The sequence below is a fragment of the Phyllostomus discolor genome, chromosome 7 (assembly GCF_004126475.2).
Source record: "Phyllostomus discolor isolate MPI-MPIP mPhyDis1 chromosome 7, mPhyDis1.pri.v3, whole genome shotgun sequence".
Lineage (NCBI taxonomy): Eukaryota > Metazoa > Chordata > Mammalia > Chiroptera > Phyllostomidae > Phyllostomus > Phyllostomus discolor.
Genome location: NC_040909.2, coordinates 110306210 through 110334073, shown reverse-complemented (window position 1 = coordinate 110334073; position 27864 = coordinate 110306210). Strand labels below are relative to the sequence as shown.

General features: G+C 41.5%; 1 protein-coding gene and 1 long non-coding RNA gene across 2 annotated transcripts in view; one reads left to right on the top strand and one right to left on the bottom strand.

The window, feature by feature from the left end:
* Positions 1 to 1082: 1082 nt before the first annotated feature.
* The window catches only part of LAPTM4B (lysosomal protein transmembrane 4 beta), a 62384-nt gene continuing 35602 nt past the window's right edge, over positions 1083 to 27864 (bottom strand). The window contains exons 6-7 of the mRNA XM_028533996.2: positions 22043 to 22138; positions 1083 to 2311 (exon numbers count right to left, since the gene is read on the bottom strand). Of these exons, the coding sequence (XP_028389797.1) occupies positions 2234 to 2311; positions 22043 to 22138 (174 nt within the window). The 3' untranslated portion in view covers positions 1083 to 2233. The remainder of the gene's footprint in view (positions 2312 to 22042; positions 22139 to 27864) is intronic.
* Positions 7537 to 27857, top strand: LOC118501738. The gene is made up of 3 exons (XR_004904388.1): positions 7537 to 7546; positions 13259 to 13261; positions 27305 to 27857. It is a non-coding gene; the product is annotated as an uncharacterized LOC118501738 (long non-coding RNA).

Genomic DNA, 27864 nt, shown 5'->3' with positions numbered 1-27864 from the left:
GGGAATCAGGATGGAAAAACCAGTGAGCTCTCATTAGTCAAGTGACCTAAAGGCATACAGGTGTGAGAAGAATTGAGGGAGTAATTGTTTTGCTGTAGAAACAAAAGAGAAGAAGCTAGGTATTAAAGTGGGATTGAAAATATCTTTAAAAGAGAGATACTGATCTGGATTGGCAATGAGACAAAGACCAATGAACTGCTGAGGCATGGGTTGTGCTCTGCAGGGCCATTTAAACCCAAACATCACCGTCTCCCCACAGTGGGGACAGGATGGCAGGTCCTTACTTCACAGAGGTAGACAGGGAGGCAGCTTTGGGACTGAGCCTGGGTTATGCTGCTAAAAAACCCAGCAGCACCAGCACCATACGGGATCTCTGAGTAGGACACAATATCCTGATGTCAATGGTGCCATTTGAATGTCGCACGAACAAGATCCTTTCAGGCCTTACAGACTCTCAAAATCATTTCTACTTGACCTTGTGCCCTCTTCCACACGGCAAAAACTACTATGCAAACAGACAGAAAACTATGGGTAGTAATATGCAAATAACTGATGTCCTATGTGCTTTTCACAGGGATCAGTAACTGACAGGCCTTTTTCCATCCCTCACAACTCTTATTATGATGAACTTAGTGTGAATATTATGGGCATAAATCTTCAAGGAACAGAATTTCTTAGGTAGGGTTTATAGAGAATATGAATGAGATATACTGTAAGAGATAACTGAGGCTGATTCTCACGAATACTCTCCTCTCCCACCTCTCTTAATTTGTAATCTTCCTTTGAATGTAGTGAAATCTGAACCACTTATTAAAAGTGCACAAAAAAGTGACTGTATGCAAACAGCTGAGCACACACAGCTTGGTAGAGGCCGAGGGTAGGAATGTTGGAAGCTCAAGTCTGTTCATCTCCATTTCTCTTGGCCTGAGACGCTCTGATTTCATCAGCACTGAAATACTCAGAAGTGTATGTGTGTGGCAAGCCGTAAAGCTCCTCTGCGGGCCACACTGCGTGCATCTGCGCAGCCGTATGTGGGCGGGAGGGGTCCCTCGACACAACCAATCACTGCAGCATCAGAAGAGTCTTTTCTTGGGTGTGGGCAAATCTCACTTTAATCGTAAAAGCACTCATTTACAGCACACTGGAAAATGAACAAACAGGAGAGCTGTGACCCTTGAACATACGAATATATAAAAGCCCCTTGGAATTCAGGTAATCAAGATAAGGGCATTCCAGGAAAGCATCCCTCCTCCTTTTTCTGAAGACTGTTATACACTCATTTTGGAAGATGATTAGACATACTTGGGAGTTCAAAGTAGTAGGATGTGCCTTGCAGGGAGAGAAAAAAATCTTTTATAAAATTAGGTAAACACATTTCAGCATAGCCACATGACAGCAGGATGGATGTCCTCCTTAGATCAGGCCGGGGCAGAACACTCAGAGAAAGGCGGCCCGGGGAAGGGACAGCACCCAGGAGACAGGACCGCCAGGCACCACGCTGCCCAAACAAATCAGCTCGTCCCTGTAACTCAGGCGGGACTCGCCACTCCACGGCCTCAGAATGTGGTGCACACGAACAGCTACGGTAGTGACCGCTGTCTCAATGCCGGGGACTGTCGAACGGTCCCGATTTAGCCCTGGCCAGGAAGCTCAAACGGTCACTGACTGAAGCCATAAAGGATCTAAAGGAACTTCCTGTTTTATTTATACATATGTATGGGCTCCTATTTCCTTAACTGGGGCAGTGACTCACAATTAACATCCTTGTTCTCATATGGGTTTCTTCTACACACTGGAGCAGCCTAAGGAAAAAAGTATTGTCTAATTTTGATTTTATTTTACACTTTCAAAATTAGAAAGAGGGACCAGAGAGAAAAGAAATGTGACTAATCCATCAACTTTGGGGCCCAGCATGTACAAAACTAGACTTCTCTGACTTGAGGTTCATGTGGATCGCCGGGAAGTTTCAGCGCCCAGGGAAGCCCAGGGAGGTCTAGGGAAGCCCCTTGCACTCCATCCCTACAGACAGAACTCTACAGTTAACCTATCAGAGTGTTCAGCTAAAGCATATGTCTAAAACTACAAAAGGTTTCAACCTAACATTAAAATTTTTAAATTGGAACATTTCAGCAATGAATAAGCTCAGAAAGCTCATCCCAGAAGTGAAATTAAAGAACTATTGCTCTGATGTCTGAAAAGTCAAGGTCATGCTCAGCTCCGCCCACTCGCAGGCTCAGGCAGACACATAAGGTGGCGGTGGCTCCTTGGCGGCGCCAGTCACAGTAGCATCATCGTATGGGGGTAACAGCACCTAAGAAAAAGAGAAGACGAGGGTTAGTGCTGAAAAGTGCACCTATGTTCTACTCTGAGCTTTAACTTCAATTAAACTTTTAATGTAATTAAATGCTTCCCATAACCTGTACCAATTTCAATTTTTCAGCAAATGGCTAGACTTCGACGAGAGACTTTTTGAATCTTTAAAGAAGCAAACGGGAAGAGACTTTCGGCCCTTTCTGAGTTTTCCAAACCTGTTCACATGTGCCTGGATGCCATAGCACCTGGAGGGCCAGAGGGCTATGTGACTGGGACTGGGCAGGAGGCAGTGGCAGCTCTGAAGAGGACAAAGGGCTCCTGCGTGTTATGTCCACCTGCACACACGAGCAGGGGAGGCACCTGAGTGACTACAGGAACCACTCGCGTGAGATCCAAACAGGGGAGTGGCACACTCGAGGGCCTGGGCTTCAATCGGGAGCCAAGGCCTAGCTCAGCCACACTTGGTCAGGGTGGTCTTGGGGGAATTACGTAATCTCAACTCCCACGTCTGTGAAACAGCGATGCCCGAGACTGAGAGGTCTATAAATACAGCGCCTAACACACTGTTTGATGCACACCTGCAATGGCGGATACTGTATCTCTGTAAATGGCTGGAAAAAAACGAACGAGAACAAGCACTAAATTAATTAATAACCTCTCTGTTCACATTTCTAGTATAAAAACAATGACTTGTGATTGCTTATGAATTGTCAACATAAGAAAACACGGAGTAGTTTTGGCTTTCTCAGAGCAGAAAACGGAACACAAGAGAGTAACAACTCAGTATAATTAGCCTTTTAATCAGTGAACTAACATTTAGTATGTGCCTACTATGTGACAGGCATTGTGGACATAACTAAAATAAAACACAGTTCCTACCCTTGGGAACTCAGAGATGAGATGAAATAAAATGTTACCCACTTCAAATACCTTGTGACAAGAGAAAGAGTATTTGCAAATGGAAAGAAGGAAAACAAAACAACATCCCGTTACTCTTTCTAATACGGACATCACTTAAAGTGGTAAATGTTTATCAATTTCATCAATTTTCACTTACCTAACCTTTGACTCCCGGAGGGACAACACTAAAACATTAAGATTTTGTCATCCCTACACCCACAATCACACATACCCCCTCTCCAACTTACACCTCACTACCTAGGTCTCTCTTCTTCCAGTCTTGAAGCTTGTCTTGGGCAGAGCCCGGTTGGGCCCAGTACCTATTTGACTACAAGAACTCGGAAGATGCTGGTAGAATTACCGAACTGATTATCACTCAGGTGGTCTGTAGAAAATCTGTATGGTTCATTTGGTGAGGAAATGGAGCCTGGCATTCTAGGCATCTATACTGGTTAGGGTCCCATCTGGGGATAGACACCACCAGTAATTTGAAAAGAGAAAGTTATTAACAGGATTGGAGGGGAAAGAGCTAAGGGGGGTGGACAGAACTCTAACAGATATCAGTGCTGAGTGAGGACGGCATGAAGGGAAGAACCACTATGGAAAGGGGTCCCCTCCCCAAAGCTGGGAACCGAGCTTTATTGGAGGGGGTGGTCCACAGAGAAGTTTTCTGGGTAGAGCTAGCCCACGGTCAGCAGGCTGAGGTAGGTGTATAAGGAGCCACCTGCTGGACTCGGGGAAGCTGCTGCCAGAAGCTGTTCACAGGGAGGTGCCACTTGCCCTGGAAACTGCCTAGGAGTGGGTGTTTGCTGGGAAGGTAGTCAAGGAGGTGTGGCTGCCACTGTCCCCCTCCAACTCTGCGGCACTGCCAACAGGATCCAAACGCGCTACAGGTGCACACCAGAGCCAGGAGAAGAAAACCCCTTCTCCTCCGGTGCCCTCCACTGACAAGGCTTAACAGTGGGTTGGCTGGTAAAGGAGGAATATTTACATATGACACTCAGCTCCAATAAGGCTAAACTTGGGGAGCTAGAAGTGGTAAGTGGCCACATAGGCAAGATCAAGGCCTGAGCCTCACTCCTGTCTGCTTCACGGCCTCTGTCCCAAAAGTGGTGGTGACTTTGTGCCTGTAGCCTAAGTCCTTCATACTTCAGGCATTACCGAAGGTATGGAGTCGAGGCCAGTGTTCACTTGTTGCTCTGCAGAAAGGAATGCCCACAATGCACTCAGTGCAAGCACCTGTCCAAGGCCAGGAAGCACTCCCAGTGTTCTCCCCACGGGAGGAAACCATCCGCAAGTGGCATGACAGGGCACTCAGCGAGGGTAACACAGACCTGAACACATTCCACAATCTGTGAAGGAAATGACAGTCCAGTGGGAGCAGGTGAAGCAGGTGACCTGCACATGACCAATGCGTGGGTGTGGACAAGACGTTCAGGAAGAACAGAGACAAGTACTTTGGGAAGGCAGGAGAGGGGAGTCCTCTCAGGAGGATACGTAGGATCAGGCATAGGGAAGATGGCTATGCAGGTAGAGGAGAGAGCACAGGTAAGCGAGGGAAGCCTGAAACAGAACACCTTCTGGGGACCGAAGACCGTGGAGGTGAACACTTAGGGGACATGCAGCAGGGAGAAAGCTGGAGAGGCGAGTGAGGGTAACAACAGCACGACAGCCTGTGACCACCTTACAGAGCTTTGTCCAGTCCCCAGCGGCAGTGTCTCCAGTAGGAATCCTAAAAGTCTCAGCCTTAGCGGAGGCACAGTGTGTATTCTCTGCAACAAAGCTGCTCTCCTCTCTGCAGTGGCATGTCTGGCTTTAAAACTGGGCCGCTGGCATGCACGTGTGTGCCTGCACTCAGTACGGTAACTTATAACCAGGGAAACAGCTGTCACCAGCACAAGAATATTAAATTCTGCGTGAAAGAGGCTCAGCACTGTGTTCCCCAACCTCATTAAACAATCGCCTGACTCCTATCTATCAGTACCCTCAGAGAATGATCCTAAAACACAGTGGAACTATAGGAAAGGCAGAAAAAACAGTCATCACGGCCAACTTTTCCTTCCTGCGCAGAACGCAACACTCAAACTCTCCAACACGTTCACAGAAGATTAAACATGAAATTTTCCCAAAAAAGGAAAAAGAATGCTGGAAATTTGCCTTTTGTTTGTCACTATTTCTTGCTATTGATTTTCAAACATAAAGTTTCATCCTTACATCAGTGTTTAACATCCTAATGGCTTTTCCACTAATACCTTCCTGCCTTGGACTCTGTGAGGAGCTTCTCCTATTGTTAGGGGACTCAAGACTTGCAAAATTTTAGCTTAAGGTAAAAAGTTGTAAGTCTAGCAAGTAATGTGTATTTTAAAGCTTTTGTTTCAGAAACTACAGATAGGGCCCACCCTGGCTCCTGAGAGAAACAGCTGAGCTCCTGGGGCACTGATAGAAAATTACCACCTGGGGACATCCGAACCTTTGTTCCAGGGAAAGTGCAGATGACCACCCCTCCCCCTTGGGAACAGCTAACTGCCCAGGACAGGAATGTTGCAGCTTCTGAATCTCAAAGCCCTCACTGCACCTTGTTTGTCCTCCCTCACCCACTTATAAAAGATCCGGCCAAGAAAGAGAACGGAAGATGGTCCATGAGGGTATGAACCCGCCATCTTCTCAGATCCCCGGCCGTCTGAATAAAGTGCCCATAAAAGATTCAATTGCCGTCACTGCTTATTGGATTTGGTAGTGACGGGCAGCCTGAACGCCCGTGTCTTTTCCGGTTACACTTTCACTGCGGCTGCTAACACCGTCATCCTCTGTTCCCCATTACCACGAACTAAGTGCCCACTGGAAAAAGCTCTCCAAATGAAACTGGTTTTAAATTCTGAAGGGACAGTGTCATCTTTTTACAATCTAAACGATGTTAATATTATTGATGATTTCAAGGACGGGTTGGTGAAATAAGAATTGTTACAATCTGACTAAATAATCTTGACGGGGGTTGGGGGGGTGGGGGGAAGGAGCAAAAAGGAAAAAGGACTCACGGACGTCAGTGGGTGACTGATGGGGCAGGGAGCACAAGGGGACCAATGGTAATGGAAAACAAAGATTAAATAAAAAATGATAATCCTGACTAAAAACACTTGCTATTGTCCTTTTCTACTAAAATCAGTGAAGTGCTTGGAAATCTGAGAAAACAACTGTACGATCAATTAAGTTATAACATGCCAATGAAGATGCCATAGAACAAAACTGGTGAAAACTCAATTTGTTTTGACATTTTTAAGAAGTTGGCATCTAGTTAAACATAGTCTTTTCTTTTAAAAAAATTAATCATTCACAATCAATAACCAAAAAATCATCTCCGAGGACTGAGAATATAGGCTGTGTCCTACTTCAATCCGAAGTCACTGCCTGGTGAAAACAGCAGCTGCTCACGGAGTAGAAAAACACAGACACATTACAAATCTCAGCCACACACCACACTTCAACAATATGCAAACATGACCAAACCCTAACCTAAGTACAGTCCCTGGAAGTTTCTCTTACAGGATCTCAGCCACAGAGTATCTGTATAATGAATGGTGTAACTCTTCTCCACAGACGGAAAAACCCCTCCTGCCAGTGACCCCAGAAGGCCTCTGTTCCTCGGGGAGATCAGCACCTGTCTGTCTACACTGTCTCTTTAATTGGGAGTTGTCATGTAGGTGACAGCGTGCTGGTGGGAATGCAGCTCATCACTCATTTCAATTCAGCTCAACAAGTATTCAGAGCGTTATCAGGGGAAACACCACGCTTCTTAGCTACATCAACATATGGAACCATTGGAGAGGGGGAATTATCACCAAAGGTAGCAAAGAAGCGATTCCAACCGGCCATATATCCACAAGTCATTAAATTTTGGGAAACTCGTTTATTCCATCAAATATTAAGAAATGATAAAATGCTCAAGAGGGAAAAACTATCTATTGGTAAAAAGAGAACATGTTTGGGTACTCCGGTTAGAGCCAGACTTTTACTGTAATATTAGAGTTAAGGCATTAAAGGCTTATTGGGAATTCCGTAGTTGCTAGGATTACATTTCCAAAAAGCATTATATAAAAGCATTTATATAAATAAATGTCTTCAGACATTCACAAAATTACATGCCAAGTTTTATGTTTGTTCCGTTATTTTCCTGGGGAGAGTAGAGTGTTCAGCGCTTTCACCAGATTCTCAAAGAAGCATCCCTGGAGATTTCGGGGTCCAGGTCGGGGTGGGGGAGGGTGGCGGTACAAAGCACAGGGTGAACCGTCACAGCAATCTGCTCGCTGACCCCCACGTGGCCTTAAGGGTGAGGGAAGTTAAAACCGGTCAGAGCCCAGGACGACAGCTGTGTGGCACCTCATCTATCCTGCAGCAGGAAGAGAGGCCCCAAGAAAGAAACAAAACTCATAGGTTGTCTTAGAGTCAAACATTTGGAAAATAATGTTAACGGGTGACTGAGATCTAAGATAGGTAAAAAGTAAAAAACAACAACAAAAACAAAAAACTTGGCAGCTGGAAAAACAAGGCAATTGTTTGCTGGGGGGAAACAAAAACTGTACAAGAAAGAGATGATGGGAGCAAAAATGCGGTGAGACTATATGAGGAGGATGAAGGCCTCAGAGAATACAGGGAGGGCAGTAAGAGACAAATGCCATTCAACAAGAAGTCAAAAGATATCTCAAGTTAATAATAAAAAGTCAGCAAGGCTGACATTTTATAATGGGGGTAAATACTAAAGGAAACATGTAAGAGTTGACAGTGGTGAAAACTGGGTGCAATGTGGAGGATGGGCAAGAAAACAGCAGAGGACAATTAATAACTAAATCCTTCACTATTATGGTTTTTAGCTATATACATGCAATACTGTGGTTAAAAATAAAATTAATGTTGAAAAAAATAAAAGAATAATCACGGTAGTCTGGACGTAAAGAGGAGGTCAGTCAGAGACCCGAGAGAAGCGCCTCTGGAAGGAAGGAGCCAGCTCGCGGTGCCTTGGACCTGTAATGCCGGGAGGGGAGCAGCACAGTCACTGCCCCTACGACAGATTTCCCACCGCTGCCCCCAGCCTCCTCCTCTCCCATGTCTAAACAAAAGCAACTGAGTGATGGGAAAAGAGACAAAACAGGCACCATTTCTACTGCGGGATGCATGTCTGCAAGCGCTGTGGGCATACAGTTATATTCCAAAACCCAAAGTAAGGCTTGGTTGGAGCACCATCTCCTCCCAGTCACTCCTTCCCCAGGTACGTCCGAGCAGTGGTCTGAGGCCAGCTGTGGTGCCAGGTGCTGGGGAGCGCAGATGGAGAAACCGACTGCAACCTGGAGCAGGATGCCCTATCCTGCCTGAGCAATGCTCATTGCAGGAGGGGAAAAGAACACATACAGTGTATGTCATGAAAGACCAGGGCATTCATGTAAAGATGTAGGTGGTCTTCTGGGGATGGGCTATAAGAGATGAGCCTGGAATGACAGGCAAGATCCCATCTGGCCTTGTAAAAGCAATGATAGGAAAGTGGAACCTTCTTCTACAGAACCCAGTGGTCCTCACTATTTTGGGGAGAATGTGGAGTTTTGGTAATGTTTATATGTAAGGTTCCCATGGGCATACATAGATTTTATAAAATCAACTTCCCTCCCCCAAAATGTGGGGAGACAAATACCACTATAAATGAAGACTTGTTTTTCTTTCTTTGGGGCTGCTCACTGAAATGGGGGTAGCAGGTAGGAAGCAAGGGGTATGGAAGTATTCATGAAAGCCAACAGCTCCAGCCATGGCTGGGTGGCTCAGCTGGTTAAAGTGTCATCCCAAGGTTGCGTGTTTGATTCTGGTCAGGGTTCATACAAGAATCAACCAATGAATGCATAAATAAGTGGGACAATAAATCAATGTTTCTCTGTGTTCTCTCCTCTCTCTCTCTCAAATCTGTAAATAATTTTTTTAAAAAAGCACAAAGTTCCTAAGAGCAGCAACTTCTGACAACACATCAGCAACAGTCCCTCAAAGCCGCTTCACAAATAAGATGGACTTGGCAGGACGAGGTCAGAACTCCACTCCCTCCTCTCACCTCAACAAAGGACTAGAATGCAGGCAGCAGAGACAGAGATTATTGTAGGGATAATCCTGAATCTGCTCTTAGTGATTAAAGTGGGGCGGGGGGGGGGAGGAGACAAACCACTGGCAAACTTGGATTTTAAATACTGCCCCCCCCCCCCCCCCCCCCGTCACAAATGGCTGTCACATATCAAAGTGGAGTGACATCACAGTTGAAAAATGCTGTAGTAATAAACTGCAGAACCCCTCAAGACTTTTAAATACAGGGATGATAAAATCAGATTTATGTTTTAGATCAATCTGGCAGTAACAGAAAGAAAAAGTGGAAGAGAGAGCAGAGTCCAAGCCCAGAGGCTAGAAGACTGGTTATAACAAGTTTAAAGATGACTCCTAAGTTACTGGCTGAGGTGACAAAGTGGACATTGTGACCATTCTGAGAGAAGTGGGGAAGGAAGACACGAAGTGAGCTGTGCAGTGTGCGAGCTCTTTCTAGCAATGACCACTGGGTGGTGGGGGATGTGCATATGGAACCAATAACGGTTCACATACATCAAGCTTCTTCCTTCAGCTGAGATACAAAAGAGACAAGATTTATTAACCATCATTTGTTCATCAACAAATGTGGGTCATATTGTGTGCCAGGCACCGAGGCTACCACACTAACTGAAATGGGAAAGGTCTGAGACAGCACACAGCTTGTATGCTAATGCAGGGGTCGGAAAAAGAGAATTACCTTCTGCCAGAAAACAGAGCTTCTCAGCCACAGTCCATTCGCGACAGTGTGCCAAAAAAATACTGTATTTTTCTATGTTTGCCACCATGTCGAGAAGACTGGGGTGTGCTGGGCTGTGGAGTCGATTGTCTGGGCCCATCTCCTCTCAACTCTGAGGCCCCGGGCCACTCATTTACCCCTTTAAGCCTCACTTTTCTCCATCTGTAAATGGGGGCAATAGTAAATCTCTATCTCACAAGGTTGGTGAAATAAATAAGTCCAAGTAACTGCTTACTAGCAGAGTACATGGAATATGACAGTGCTCAACAAATCTTAGTACTATTCCATATATTCGTGCAAGGATGAGATGGTTTGGGGTCTCAGACAAAATGTAATATAAGACATGTGAATGTTACAACAACCCAGAAATAAGACAAAAGGGACAGTAACTGGGTTATGAAGTTTTAATTTCTATACATAGAGAGAGAAAGGAAAAGAGGGGAGAGAGACGAAAGTGTATGTTTCTTTTTTGTGATAGTAAACTGAAACAAGACGTCCCAGAACAAATAGTTGTATAAAAGAAAGAGTAACACAGCGTAATAGCTTTAGCTACTGGTTTTCAAAAATTTAGCAACTATTTTGCAAGCAAATTATTCTTTTATTGATTTTCACTATAGTTTGTTAAATATAAGTTTGATTTAGAACTGTAGGCAAAATAATAAAAATGGAAGAATTAAAACTTTCTCAGGAAAAAGATATCCTTAAAAAGAGCCAAAAGATTAGGTGCTGCTGCTTGCCAACCCACTTGCAAGAGGGAAAACTCCACTCTGAGGTTTATCTAGGCTGAAAGCTGGGGCTATTCAGTTCCCTGGGAAGGTTCAGATACTTGTCCTACAAATGCTTAGGAACGTGGGCTTAAATTTCCACCCAGGCAGGGGTTGTGAACTACGTGGGCCAAGTCTGGCCTGGCACCTAATTTTTGTGTGGCCTGTGAACTAAGACAGGTTTTTACTTTTTAAAATGGTTTAAAAAATGTTTTGGGCTATGTGAAAATCGTATAAAATTTAAATTTCAGCATCCATAAATAAAGTTTTATTGGAACACGGCCATACTTACATAGCTACACCTGGTTTCAACACTACAAGAGCAGAGTTCAATAGTTAATGTCAGACCACACAGCCAGCAAAGCCTAAAATATTTACTATGTAGTTCTTAAGAGAAAGTCTGCCTTCACCTGGATCAAGGAAGAGCATTACTCTGAATTCGGAGCTTGGAAGACAGGATACTGTCAGATGTGAAAGTACACAGGCAAGCCAATCTCGCCACTTAGAGTCACTTAAGTCTTCAAAGGTCCATTTAAATTAATCCCAAGAAGCCAAAATATTTACTTCCTCTTCTTCACCATCTGTAACACCCTAATAGTCTATGTTGTATCTTGCTTAAAACAGGCAGCATTTTACATTAAATGCTTGTGTTAAATTGGTCACACCACATTTGCCTATTTAGATGTGAGCTTCCGTTACTCAGGCCCAACAGGAAAGGGGAGACAGGTGAAACAACCATTTGGGATAGGATAACCACCCATAGAAAGTCTGGGCTTTATCTTTAAGGCATGCAGAATAACTGTTTCACTTTTGGAATACCCCTACCTGTAATATATGTAAGTAAACACATACATACATAAAACCGTACAGCGGTAAGCAAAAGTAGGTTTACAGTTGTTCATATATAAAGATATACAGGCTATCATTATTACAACAGCTTTATTAACTCAAAAGAATGTCACAAAGGCACAATCTTGTAAGTGCCCAAATTGCTGGCCTTCATTATTTACACATCCTTGGAGTCTAATTGCTACACTCAAGCACACAGCTCTTTATTGTCATCAATAAACCTACTTCTGCCCAGCCCTGTATATTTTTGATTCTAAGGAACAAATTTCTGTACATGTTACCATCTGAATTTAGGCCCTGCCGTGTAATTAACAGCACCTTACAAAAGGTACCTAAAACAATGGTGCCGTTTACAACGGACTGCATCTGTACCCAGTGAGTCCACCAGAGCAGGAGATGGGAAGAACAGAAACAAACTTGGGGGAGTTCTAGTGAGAACCCCTCTTACACTTGTAATGAGTCATTTCCAAAGGCAAATGAGATAGATGATTTTATCATCAGTTCACTGCAAAACTACTATGAACTATCCTCACTTGATATTATAGAAGTTAGTATTTCTCTTAATTCTCAGCAGAGAAGCTATTCAAATGATTTTAGAGTGTACTCATAATATAGAATTCACACTTCAAATCTTTCAAATTGGGTCAAACATTTCTCACTAGTGAACTATTTGGGCAGGAAACACCAAATAATACACAGCAGCCCAACTTGCATGCTAAAATGGTTCTGAGCACTTAAATATCTATTATTTAAATAAACATATCAAAAATAACTGTATCTAAATATACATATACCTATGTAACAGCATCTAATTAAACATATCTATACAATCCTGTCGTTTTCTCTAATATGAAAACATCTAATTTAACTACTGAAGGAACAGGAGACATGAACGGTGAGCTATCTACCACCACTGCAACCCCACCAAAGGCGCCCCAGCTGCTGCTCTCCACTGCGCACGTATGCCCCTGGTGACTCTGCACTGGCCCTTCTATAGGCACTTGGGCTGGAGGACTGTCAGAACCTCTGACCTCAGATTCCCACGTACCTGTTCCCCTGCCCCAAACACTTCCCTACCTCCCTCACAGTAATAGAGAGAACTATCTCCTACTTTGATTTCTAGCATCCAGCAAGATCAAGTGCTGAATTTTCTATTATATTCTAATCTGTGTCTACAGCTTCATTCTTCCATAGCTGTAACTGAACAAACTTCCATACTCTGCTTTTTAAAATACAATCCTTTCTTCTGCTGTCATACTGGTCATAATTTTTATAGTGATTAGTCACTTTATCAAGTGGATATACCTTTATTTAACCAAACTAGTCCCTAATTACCCCATAATGAGATTAGATACTTTTGCTATTAAAAACAATGCTAAATAAACACCATATATGCATACATATGAGATATGATAAATATATATTTACTATTCCCTTAAGACATATTCCCAGAAACCTTTCTTAGAATGTTAAAAAATAAAATAAAATTCATTTGTCCCTAGAGTGAAAATCAATATAAACTCTATTTTGGACATTTGTGATAAGAAGTCAAGTTCTGTGTGTATTTTCAAGTAAAATACAATGAAAATAGACAGTGATTTTGTCCTCAGTTTACTGTAAAACTGATAGAAATTGTTCTCACTTGCTATTATTGGAGTATTCCAAGTAAGCAACTGATTAATATATACTCTTATCCATATCCAGGTTCACAATGAAAACTGGGTTTATCTGAAATGTTCTTGTTGGGAACAAGGAAATTAAGAACTAAATTTCCTCTAATAGACAAGAACCACATTGTAGCTAAAAGGAAATGGTAAGGGAGACACAGGGCAGTTAAGCAAACCTCCCGTGTCTCGCAGACGCTCTCCCCTGGATAGGCTAGATAAGCAATGCTTTGTAGTTTTTAATGAGAAAATAGAAAACTAGCTAGCTAGAGCCAGGAGATTACTAGGTTAATGAACAAACAGCCTGCCTTCCCGCCTTATGCAAGAATGCTTGGTTTGAAATTCCCGCGCGCACGGTCTTTGTAAGTGAATTGCTAACTGCCACGTCTGCTTCTATATAACGCTTGCTTGCCCGCCCCTATAAAAGAACGTAGTTGTAAGTGCTCAGCATGTCTCTCGTTTGCAGCTCCTTGTGGGCACTGTGTCGCTGGACACTTTGAGAGTTCGCCCCTGCGCAGGTTAAACTTGGCCAATAAAGTAACATCTTTGATACCCTGAAAGTCTCCGATATTGGTTCTCACGTGTGCTGGATGCTACATTCTTCAAATGTCTATGTGTTGATCTGACTGTTCCAGATGCTCGCTGGGTACAATAACAGGTACATTATATGGGTGAGAGATAACTTCTAGCAGATTAGAATATAACTTTTAAATGCTATTTTTTATTGATGGAAGGAAGAAAAGCCGAGTTAAGGTCACTCACTGTCACCCTGAACCATGGAACCTACATTGAAGCAGTCAACAGCTTTCAGGAGGAAATCTCAGGGGACATCCAGTCCATTCTCACCCACAACACTTTTCTGTTAGAGCTGTGTGCACATAGAAGACACGGGGAAATGCATGGGGCTGAGCTGTTTCGTATATGAGGCATATTTAGTGTGCATGCATCTGAAACTTCCAAAACTGAAAAAGATCTTAAGAGCCAGTCTAGTAACTAACCTTTCAATGAAGACCCTTCACACCATTGTCAGAAAGTTAGTTAGGACTTTCCTGAAGAATCTGCAAGATGATGACTATACTGTCACCTTGGTAACCGCCATTTCTCAGGTATGAAGGAACTTCTGAAGTCTAACTGTAGTAGACCATTCTGCATAGAGTGGGCCCACCTCCCACTGGGAGATGCACAGGACCCACACCCACAGACAGGTTTTCCCGTGGGGAATCAGGCCTGCAATGTACTTAGGCTGCTATGAGTCTTGCTTTTTGCTAAAACTCCCTTATCCTGAATTGAGGACATTTACTGCAAAGCAACTTCCCAAAAATCATGCTAAACCTTCCAAGGATGAGTGTAACTGGTCCAACTACTTGTCTTTTCATTTGCAAATATCCCTCTTCTGTGATGTGATTACCAGCATCCTCTCCTTTGTTTTCTGTAAAAGGTAACCACCTAAAGTGAGCCTGTGCATAGTTAATGAGAACCTTCTTGTAATGTGCCCAGTAAGACAATAAAAGCTCATTGGAGCAAGGGCTGATGCTTTTGCTCCCCTTGAGAGAAAAGCCATGCTGTCCCTTTTCCTCCACTCGGTAGTCCGTGTGAATGTCTCATTTCATCCATAATGACTGGGACACTGCGGGCAGGTGTCTGCATCACTATTAATCTCTCTCCTGAACTGAACCCTCAATTTTGTTCATTCCCTGCCCTTTGGCCTCTCTACAGTGGGGGAGAGGGGTAAAATTACATAGTCAAAAAATTGTTTCTAAAAATATTCAACCTATACCTAGGAAGTAATGAATAACCTGGTTTTTAAAAGCAACAAAAGAAAACAATACAGTGAAATTTTTTATGCATATTTTTTTAAAATCACTGAGAACACTACTAAATCTCACCCCACCCCCAACCCCTCTTGGTCAACTGAGAATTTGTGGCGCTTTGACAACCCAGGGTCGGCCTTAGTTAATTTCAGGTCCCTCGGAGAAATCTGTTAGAAAATGGCTGCTGAGGAGACCTTGCACAGGTCACTGACATTTTAACTGTGTTTTTCAAGCAGTTCAGACTCAAAGACCCCACATAGCAAAATACTTTTTGAAGTCAAAACAATAACCCCGTATATAGATGTTCACCAGGATTAGTGCCTACCGTATGACATAGCTTAACAGACCCCACCAAGTTTAAACTTTTCCTATTACCCCCAAGTAGTTAGGAATTGCCAAGTAGTTAACATTACCAAGGCTATGATTCTTTTATCTGAAATCATAACTTTAGACAACATTTTCACTAAATATTAATTGCAATGCTTTTAAAGTGCCCCAAGTTCAAAGCAACTGGGTTCCCTACTGTTGAACTTAACTAAATGCTGGGTACTGTTAGCAAAACAAAGTTGCATAAATTAAAATCATTTTAAAAATCTCAACTTGCATAAATTTTAATGTGAAAGAAATCTGTTTCTATAATGTATATGTTTAGTATTTTAATACATTTTTCCTTTAAACATCAAATTTTGATGGAGGCAGGGGAGAGAATGTGGTATTATTAGCACTACGCATCCAGAATGGAAAGTCCACAACAATGTTCTGAAAGGAAGGTTGCATCTCCCTAGAAGACCCACCTTAGGATATCTTATATTTTCAAGGAAAACAACTTTAGACACTATACTAGCTACTACTCTTATCTGGACCTGACTACTTAATGAAATGAACAGGTAGGTATTTTTTTTTGACATATAAAGATGCCATGAACAAAATACCAAGACTCTAAAGCAATAAGAACAGAGTTTGTGACCTTTTAATCTTTGGCATTTCTTTCAAAGGGTTTTGGGGGGGGGGTGGAGGGGTGGTCTGATTTGGTTGGGAAACTGGAGGAGAGATTAACCCACAGAATGACGTCCAGTATCTAATAACTCTTATCTATTTGGGAAAGTATATTATGTCTGCCTAATAATATGTATACTGTTTTAGAAGGGGAAAAAGCACACTTATTTTCTGCCAACAAGAGCCCCAGTATCTTTCCACAGAGGTCACCCTGAGACTATTCAGCCTGGGAGAAAAGCCATCTGGCCTAATATTTGATAGGAAGTGAAAGACACAGCTTGTTATTTTGTCTGTGCAGATTCCAGAAAAAGACGTGGACAAAAGATAAGCATACATTATTACACACTATGAGGATCTTAATATAGCTATGGACACCAGGGAAAACGACAATCCTAGATCATTCCAACCCCGTTTAGAAACTCAGAGTGAGGCTCTGTAGATGTATATTAACTCCTTTAGTTCTATTAAAACAATCTTTAAACATAATAAAGAGCCCTGTCTCCAACAAAAGAAAGAACAGAACAAGAAATCTGTTTTCCAGCCCTAGGACATCAGAACACAGGCTGGAAGCCGTGCTGCTTTGAGAAATGGCTGGTTCAGGTCTGCGCCCGGCAATGTGCATGGTGAGGGCAGAGCGCCTTGTCACACACACACCAGACAGCAAGGCGGCTATCACAGATGGTGTCCAAAGATCTGGGCACCAACCCGAAGAGGCTCCAACTGGCCAAAAATGGTACAATTGAGCATAAATAAGTGTATTAACTATAATGTACCAGATATTTAAAGAAAACTTTTATTTCTACCCCTTTGTGAGTTTCAAAATAGGTATTAGTAACAGGTTAAGTTTTATTTAGGTTTACTGATGAAGTTTATCAAAACATTTGTGAAGCAGGAGACAGCATAGGAAGAACTCTGAGACTGCAATACTGTTATTGGCCAGCATTTATGACCCTGGTTGCCAGGAAACACCCTTTACCAATTAGGTAGAATAAATAGTAAACCGAGGCAGGGAGGAGGAAGGAGTCAAGTCTCACATGCTAACTCAGCAGTCCTAAGCCTGTTCTGATAATATTGCCAGGTGTTTCAATATCACAAGAAACACTATATTAGCAAGAAAGAAGGAAAGTCCTTGAAATTCTTTGTAACATTTTCACTATCTGTGAAGAAAGCCTTGAAACTGTGCTTTCATCACAAGGCATGAATGTGGGAGAGGGTCCCCGGTGGCCAAAGAAAAAGCCCATAAAACAACTTTGGTTCATTGCCTACCTCTGGTCACTATCTGTTTTAGGAGGGAGTCCCTGATGCTTACAGAAAGAGCCCATAAATAACTTTGAAAAGTGCTCCAATTTTAATTAGCTGCCTCCAGTCACGTATTTGTTTTACAACAAGATGACCAAATGGAGTCTGGAGCAAGGTAAGAATTCGGGTGGCCAGACCCCCACTCATCCCTAAATTTGGGTAGTCACATTCCCCTAGGAAAGCTGGCACCACATTTACCCATTAATCAATATGTAACTTTTTTCCCTCCTATCCCACCAACTATATAAGTCCGGAGAACAAAGGACTTACGCTCTCGCTCTCTCTCGCTCTCTCTCTCTCTCTCTCTCTCTCTCTCTCTCTCTCGGTCTCAGGATGGCTCTCTCTCAGGGGTTCTTGGCTCTCGGGACACAGGGCCCCTGGCCACCCGGCCTCAGGCTGCCCAGAGTCTTGCCACCCTGGTCTCCAGACGCTCTTGCTTTTCTCACCTTGCGTTGCTCTGAAACTTTCCCTTTCACCCCCTACTCTACCCAGTCCTGTTCTTTTCCATGGAAGCAAACCAGTAATAAACTGATTACATACTACTAGATTTGCTGATATGTAATTCTTTACATGCGTCAGCAAGAAGAACCAGGACTCTCCCGTCAACAGTTGTAGTTTTCAGCTGGACCTTCCCAGCTCTTTAACAGGCCCTCTTTATTACTTAAAAAACACACCACACACACACACACACACACACACACACAACCAAAAACTGAACAAGCAGAAAAACCCCACTCCTCACTGGTCAACCACTAGAAAGTGATGGACCAACTTATCATTTTGAAAACTGGTAAAGAGAACAAAACCAAGTATATTTATCCACATCACAAATACCACTGGGTAACCAAAGAGTACAGGAGGGAAAGCTTCTCCTTATAGAAATATTCCAGCTAATAAAAGAAAAAGGAATGATAGGATGTCATCATAACGTGACCCCCAACGAATCAATGAATGTAGGCATTAGGTAGCAATGGCTGTGGACATCCCAGAAAGAGAATCAACCAGATATTATCTGCCTCCTGGTGGAAGAACAAATAATCAACTGTGAAGTAATCTTGAAAAAAGTGAAAATATGGGAACATAAATATGGGAAGCTTCAAGATCTAATTTACCGGAAATACAAAGCACTACAATCAGAAAAATTTGGTCTGTAGAACAAACTAGTTTCTTTCACCAAAAATTATAGAGGCTTAAAATACATACAGGAGTGGGCAAAGTAGGTTTACAGTTGTTCATATAGAAAATAATACAATAATTAGTGAATAATAATACAAAAATAAACTGTATGGCATACTCACAGCTGTATACCTACTTTTGCCAGCCCGTTTTGCTCCGAAGATCCTGTTTCAAATAAACTACTAGGAAAATTAGGACGTTTATGAAACACTTGGAAATCTGAGCGCTTAACTGCACATTTTATATTAATAATTTTATATATAAGTATGCTTTTACAAATAACCACAATACCATTATGTGTGTGTGTGTGTGTGTTTAATTTGAATGCTGTCAGAAAGCTGAGACTTCAAGTTGGTGATCTATCCCTGTGTTTTGGAATGAACTATCCATGCAACTGAGTTGTGAGAAATGATAAATCTCCCTTTCCCAAGAATACCATTCTTCAAAAAGAGAAAAGAAAAAAAAAAAAAGGCTCACTGGGAACTCTGACAAAGTAGTAACATTATCAGCAGCAACTCAAGTCTCCTTATCTTAAAAAACTGCAAGTCGATACAGAATGACTGAGGAGATAATGACCAGCAACCACCACCAGGTAATCTCCTGGCATCTTCTGTCGGCACTCGGGAAACAACCCTGGCTGGCACTGGTCCCTGGTCCCAAATCCTAGCCACTCACTACAAACTCCTGCCAAGCTGGAACCCTTTCTGAAGAACAGAGGTCTATTATTAGAAGAGCTGGGATATCCCATTAAAAAGTACAACTATTTTGAGTTTATGTTAGCCTAGATAAAACTTAGCTGTTATATTCCCTATTTAATTTTGAATCTTTCAAGGGGAGAAAAATGTTTCCTGTACAAAGTTAGTTAGATGTATTTTAGAAACTTCATGGTTCTTAAATTCTCTCAGCCCCTCAATTTCCACAAATTTCAGAGTATCCTTTGATTTGAAATGCACTGCACTCCGGGAGGAGAGGCGGAAAAGGTGAAGGGACTAAGTACAAACTGGTTGTTACGGGACAGTGGGGGTGGACAGTGCGGCAAAGGAATGTTGTCGCCAGTATTCCGGCAGCTATGTGTGGTGTCAGGTGTGTGCGGGATTTTTGGGATGATCACGTGGTGGGTTCTGTGGTGTCTGGTCACTGAGGTGTACACCTGAAACCATTATTGTATGTCAACTGTAATTGAAAAATAAAAAATGATTGTAAAGAATAAAAAATAAGGCGTGTTATACAATGTGTATCTTTTTAGCTGTATTCCCTTTGCTTCTATTAAAAAAACACACAACTCTTAAGAAAGGACTGTACAAAAACCACCATCAAAGGTATGTTAAAGCAAACACGTGCAAAATGGACATTACCTTTGCTGAGAAACTTCTAAAATATTGTAGCCTTGTAAGTCCTACACATTATGATATCTAGGGTAAGGTTCTGATATAGCTTGCTTATTAACTTCATGGTTCTTCAAACTCAAAAATCTCAAACTTTGTTTAGACTTTTTCATGGGTTAAGCATGACAATAAATGTACACAGATTTTTTTTAAAAGAAGAAAAAAGAAACATATAGATAACTAAACACCCAGAGATTGAGAAGGAAAAGTTCTTTAAGCCAACAGCTGTATCAAATGTATAATAATTGTGAAGTTACTTCCTTAAAGAGGCTCACTGGCACAAGCACACTTCGTCAAAGGGCCGAGCAGACTCGTGCTGACTGTGGTCGGCGCGCAGAGTTCTGCCGGCCCCTGACAAGGGCACCTCGGCATCTGAGTACGCTGGGCTGTGTGCCTCTGATTAAACCACTGCCCGTGCACATTTGGTTCAACTTAACAAATGTTTGGTGGGCACTTAGGAAAACCATTCATGTATAACATGCTTTCCCTCAGAAACCCCAGAGAGCTCTCAATAATATCAGCTTGCATCTATCCATCTATCTATCTATCACTATATTTAGCAACAGATATGTCTCTTTATTACAACATTGAATATCAAGCTCTAGTAGTGACACTAATGATTACAGTTTCAAGCAGTGATGAGCATAAATGATATTTTGAGATATCTGCAACAACTCTGTTATCAGAAAATATTTTTCGTTTCTGTTGATGACAAATCCTTATGTCAAAATGACACATCGCGTATGTATGCAGTTATGCAGTACAAAGGGGAATGGAATGGGCTATAAAAAATCACGTAGTGGGCATTAGGGTAGTGTGGACATTTTCTGTTTCTGAATTACAGGAGGACCTAACATTTAATTTGGAAGGAAAATACATTTTTATTTTCATTATCTCCTAATGCAACTATATATTTAATACAAAGTTTGAAATTGCTTTGTTCCCATTTTATACACAGGGGAATAAAGGTAAGGACAGGTTAAATTATTTCAGTAAGGTCACAGAGTGACCAAGTCACCAGAACTTAAAACACAAAGCAAAATATAAACCTCTGTTCTAGTTTAGATTTGACACACTATTGGTATGTACTCTGCATCCGTCCTGTCCATTCTATCCCCCGCAGCAGTGTCCGTTTCCACCCATCCCACACGCTCATCCCCATCCTTTCCACAGTCACTCCGGGAGCATGTACCCGTGGAGAGCACTGCGTCAGGCTCTGTGCTGAATGCGAAGGTGGTGGGCACACGGGGAGGTTAGTACCTAAAGAACTTACACTTTTATATCACCATGAGCCAGACAGTTTAAAATAATTTACACAAAGTGAAAATGATTTCTAGGACTATTCCAGTGAAGACATGTTTTCCAAAATCATATCTGAAACTTAAAAATCTTAAGCATGAACAACTAGTTATAGAACAGAGATCATCTAATAAATTCTCTTACTAAGGTTTTCATATGCAGGGCAAGTTTTAAAGACAAACCTCTGTCACTCTTATTTCTCTACCTATAATATCACATTTCTGGGTTTAATTTCACATGTCGAGTGAGATAGTATAGTCATACTATGCAAAATTATATACAATGGCTTAGTAATTCAGATTTAAGATACATAAATATGGAGAAGGTACATCCATTTTCTATCTGTAATAGTTTTTAAAATAAACCAGATGTTGAGCCATGTGGATTTTAATAAACTTTGAGGAAAATGAAACATTTCATTCAACTACGAATCCCCTGATGCCTAAGCAACTCCTGAGTATGTTTCAACAAGAGTAAAAACATAGCCAACAGCCCTGACTGATGTGGCTCATTTGGGCAACATCCCACCAAGCTTTGATTCCCAGTCAGGGCACACGCCTGGGCTGCAAGTTCTGATCCTGGTCGGGGAGCATACGAAGAGTTTCCCTCCCTGCCTTCCTCCCCCATCTCTAAAAAAACAATAAATAAAATCTTAGAAAGAAAAAAGTAGACAACACTAGAAACATTCATGAGCCCTCGAACAGCCAATATGGGGAGACTTCCCCCAGGAGTGACTGGCACCTACCGTAGTGTCATTGCTGGTAACATACACCAGGACATCGGAGGAGTTCCTGCCATTGATGTATCGGTAGCAGTTCCAAACGCAGCTAATCAAGTAACCCTGGAAAGTGAGTAGTGATTATTAGATCTTTGGTTTTCAAACTTCGGAAAATTTTAAATATCAGCATAATAAAGCCATGTTACAAAAGTTTTACTTAATAAATTATAAATAAACATAGTGACTCTACTAAACTAAAAAGACTTTAAAATTACACATACTGGGTACAGTAACTTTCTGGCAAAGGGTACTACTCTAGCCCTATTCTATCGCACCGCCCCAGAAGGTGGGGGACTGAAAGCAGAACAAGAAATTATAAGAAAAGGTACTACCAATTGCCAAACACATTTATTGCTCCAAAATTCATAGAATAATTAAGCCATTTCTCATCACATTTTAAACTCTGTGTCTGGGATTTTTTATTCCACATGATTATCTATGATTTTATTATCAAGTCAATTTTTATAAAATGGATTACAGCCCTGGCTGGTGTAGCTCAGTGGACTGAGCACAGGCTTGTGAAACAAAAGGTCACTGGTTCGATTCCCAGTCAGGGCACATGCCTGGGTTGTGGGTCAGGTCCCCACTAAGGGGCACACAAGAGAGGCAACCACACATTGATGTTTCTCTCCTTCTCTTTCCCCTCCCTTCCTCTCTCTAAAAATAAAATAAATAATTTTAAAAATGGAGTATAGCATGTACATCTGTTAAACAGTCAATGACATTTATTAAAACATTTCCATTTTCACAATGAAATATCCAAAGAAGATACTCAAAATGTCCAGAATAAACACATTCTAGAAATAAAGCATGAGTTCATGGGAGACATTTGAACTATGACCTCTTTGCACTTTTATTTCAATCATCTGCAACTGGGCTAGAACTAAATGATTTCAAAATCCCCTTCTAGCTTTAAAATCCTTTGATTAAAAGAAGTTTAAAAATATGAACGTGGAATCCTCACACATTGCCAGCGGAAATGCAAAACGGTGCAGCCACTTTGGAAAACAGTTGCTCAACAGGTTAAGCAGAGTTACCATGTGACTCCGTGATTCCATTCTCAGGTATATGCCCGAGACATGAAAACCTATGTCCACACAAAAACCTGAACACGAATGTTCACAGTAGCATACTCACAACACCCAACAAGTAGAAGCAGTACAAATGACGATTCCCTGATGGATGGATAGGCAAAATGTGGTGTATTCATACAATCGCATATTATTCAGAAATAATAAAGAAATTCTGATATACGCTATATAGGACATGCATGAACCTTGAAAATATTATTCTAAGTGAAAGAAACTAGTCACAGAGGACCACATATATGATTCTATTTATGTGAAATATTCAAAATAGGCAAATCCACAGAGACAAAGGAGATCAGTGGTTGTCCGGGGTAGGGGTTGGGGTAAGGGTGAATGGCACATGCTAAAAACGTTCTAAAATTATACTGTGTAAGCACAAAGCTGTGATTATACAATTCTGGGGCTATACTACAAACTACTGAATTGTATACTTTAAATTGGGAGATTTTATAATATTGAATTAAATCTCAATAAAGTTGTTTTATAAAAAAGACATTTAAGGACAAAAGGAGTGCCTGTCAACACTTTACTAGAGAGTGAGGTAAAATGTCATACTCTATTCAGAACACTGTCTGTCTTAAGATGCATGCACACTTTGTGGTGATTACTTTTCACATTAAATAAGATGAAAATGTATAATGCTATCTTATAAAAATGTTTCCTGAACAGCAATAATCTCAAGCTATTAACAATGAGAAAGAGAGTCTTGGCTGGTGTGGCTCAGTGGACTGAGCACTGGCCTGTGAACCAAAGTTTCACTGGTTTGATTCCCAGTCAGGGCACATGCCCAGGTTGCAGGTCAAGTCCCCAGTAGGGGGCGCATGAGAAGGAACCACACATCCATGGTTCTCTCCCTTTCTTTCTCCCTCCTTTCCCCTCTGTCTAAAAATAAATAACCAATCTTAAAAAAAACAAAAACAAAAACAAACAAACAAACAAACAAAAAACAAAAAAGAAAGAGATGGAAAGGGCATATTTCTTGACCAATGCACACAATATATTTAATTTACTGAAACCTTCAATTTACTCAATCTTTGTTGAAAAAAAAAAAAAAAAGCCCTACTTTCTGAGAATTTCAATACAAATGAAAAAAGAATGTATACCATATTACTTATGTGTTTTATCACACAACTAGTCACCCATTATTTTGGTAGCAAACGGCAGATTCTTTAAAACAAGAACTCTTCCTGAAGGGAGGTCTCTGTCCTGGAAATGTTAACCAGCGGAGGGGAAGTGCCTGGGGTCTGGGAACTTCACAAGCCCACAGTTCGCACTCATGAAACTCTCCAACAGGTGGAAAACCTCTGGCCTGCTGTCTCTAAAACCCCAGTGACTGATTTCAGTGACTTTATTTCCTATTTGACACTTCTGTAATCTGCTGAAGAGAATTCAGTATATTTCCCAAATTAGCTTGCCTTGAGAAATCACATCCATCATGTACTTGCAGAGCTGGGGGGTAAGCACAGCTCCCTTTACTGTCCTCGGAAGGAGAGGCACTGACACAAGTCCTGGTTTTGACTCGCAGGGAGCTGGTGTGCTGATAAACCTTATCGATGAGTAACAGCGAATTTAGGTTGTGAAAGCCACTAATGGGGGTACACTCATATGTGAAACCACAACACATATACCCATATTTTTTTAAACTAATCATTACTGAGTTCTCTCATGTGAGGCATCAGCTTAGTACTAAAAGGGCTATAAAAATGAAGGTATAGCCCTGGCTGGTGTGGCTTAGTGGTTGAGTGCTGGCCTGAGAATCAAAGGGTCACCAGTTTGATTCCCAGTCAGGGCACATGCCTGGGTTGCAAGCTGAGTCCCCAGTAGGCAACTACACACTGATGTTTCTCTCCCTTCCCCTCTCTAAAAAATAAAATAAACAAAATCTTTTAAGAATAAATAAAATTAAAAATAAATAAAAATGAAGGTATGGTCTATGTTCTCAAGGAAATGAAATCTAGTTAAGTAAAGGAGATATGGAAATAAGTGAATATTAAAACAAGCACACATTTCTAATGGGTTGGAGATAGCATTATGGACCATTTGCACGGTGTCTTTTCGTTATGATAATTAACACTGTTTTGAAACTTATAAAAGCACCACAGGACAAGAATTTTTCTGATTTACAACTGCCGGAGTCCAGCTCCAGCAGGTCCAGGGGTTCCCAATGGATGGACGGCATCGGCGAAGGAAAGACACGAGAGGTGCAGTTTCAAGCTCAACGGCCAGGCATCTCTGCCAGGGCTTTTGAGTTTTTTATTTTTATACAGTTGGGTGTGTACATGTGGCATATGTGAAAGCAATAAAAAAAATGAGGTTTTTAAGGCATATTTGCTTTATCTTTATTCTGTAGAAAATAGGAAGCAGCTCTCTATTGCATATTATTGTGTAAGCTTTAGCTCCTAATCTTTGCAACTAATCAGTAACACATTTTACCACACTATATAACACCTTAATTTCTTAAAGCTTAACTTAAGTTTGATCTATATATTCTAAGGTTGCAAGCTGGACACGTAGCTGGGCACAGGGCTGTCTTAGCTCACTGGCAAAGGCCATGCGGAAGGCTTTCGTGGTCAATGTGGTTAGTATCTGTCTCTCACTTCTCACTTCAGTGCCAGAACCCTGTCATCTTGTGCAAGTAATAATCTTTGTTTTGCTCAGTCTATTCGGCTGCCTGCTATCTACCTTGGTGTTGATGCATTTTCATTATTTCTATCTTTTATGCCTGGCTTTTTAGGCAATAAACACCATGGGGGTCCTGACTGCTTAAGCATTCATAGAAAAGGAGTGCATAATAATCTTTCCAATTCCCATTCTTTGAACTCTCTAACCCACTTAGGAGGACACTCTGGTGGGGAGTCACTATCCAATAAGCTGTCATTTTCTTGCTTACTTTCAAAGAACTGCATTTCTTCTGTGGAACTGCCATTTGTCTCAGTCCCATGGTAGATTACATAGACCCTAAGCGCGGGCAATAATACAGTGATTAAGCAGAAGACTGCCAAGTACTTTCCCCCGCCGTGTCTGCTGTGCGGACGTACAGCTCCCTCTGTGACTGTGTCAGACAGCAGGGCTGGGTTGGCTCTCGGCATACAACTACACCTCAGTACCTAAAACATGGCCTGACATAAGGAGAGCTGTAATAAATATTTACTGAATAAATGAATGAGCAATGCATCTTCTCATACGTTACTACACCTGAATCTCACAGTACGCCTGTACAGAATGTTTTCTTAACTATCACTGCTTTTTAGTAAATGAAGAAACCAAGGCTCTGGTCACAGCTAGAAATGGCAGTGATAAAAGCTAAATCTAGGCCTCTGACTCAAAATCTCAGGTAAGCATTTCCAATACAAATGAAAATGCCTAGAGCATTAAAATGCCTTTTTAAAGAGCACTGGGAAGCTCCAGTTTCTGAGCTTCTGGTAATGGCAGAGTAGCTTCATCAGATGAACCTTCCTGCAGGTAAAAACCATAAAAACTGGAACACACACACACACACACACACACACACACTCACTCACTCACACTACAAAGGCAAGGGAGAGGCACCAAAACCAGGGAAAAGCTAAAGGAGAGTCTATCCTTCAAAGACAACTGCAGTAAGTGGGACATGAGAGTCTGTGGCCTCTTGCCAGGGGCCCCGCCAAAGCCACATGCAGCCTGGGTGGTCTGGGGTGGTACAGGACAGGATCTGGGTTGATGGAGCAGCCAGGAAGCTGGGGTGGAGGAGAGTGGGTGCTGCAGAGGTGTAAGCCTCAACATCTGTGCAAAAAACTCACCCAAATCTTTGACCATTAAACTATACATGCAGTATCAAAATATTCAGTGTGTTTTATAGGGGAAAATGTAGACCCAAATGATTTTCAATGAATTCATTTTCTTTGAATGATTCACTTCATCATATTACCTATGAAAATAACTTTTCTTCCTAAATGCAGCTTCCTCAAGCTTACTGAGGTTTGATTTTTTGAAGAATTGGGCAATTTTACATCAAAATAAAGACTATGAAAGATGTTAAAAATTCAAAGTTCAAAGTTCAACAACCATTTGAGAATTTTCTACTCATTAGTAGCACGCAAGTGTGGGTTCTAATGATGTTCTTTTTATCAGGTTCACAAAGATGAGAAAGGACAGCCCTCAGATGCTGAGGGGGGTGTTAAGTCATTCAACTTTTATGGGCATCAACTTGACAACCTATCAAAGCCTTCAAGTTACGCACACCTTCTAATTTTAAGAAGTGTATCTTGAGGAAGGCATAAGGATACATAAGATGTATTTAAATTTACTCATTGCACCAATATTAACTGGAAAGGTAGACAGTGTCTTGATGTCCAACACTAAGTAATTTACTAGATAATGATAAATTCATACAATAAACTATTATAGAATGATGTTCAGAATATACTGCATTTTAAAAACAAATTAAAACATTGCAATAAATGCCATACATTGCAATATATAATATATATACTACATAAAGCATAACATTTCATCAATTTATTCTCATCCTAATAGACTTTGGAACATCCCGACTGGCCTGTGGAAGTCTGATGAGGGTTTCTCTCTCCCACAGATAAGGGAAGGAACATGATTGTCAGGAAATCAAAAAACAGTGCGGACATCTAAAGCAAAAGAATGAGCTGACTCAAGTTTGTTTACTTATTTGGCACTAGAATATTCCTGCAATAAGTAAAATCTTCA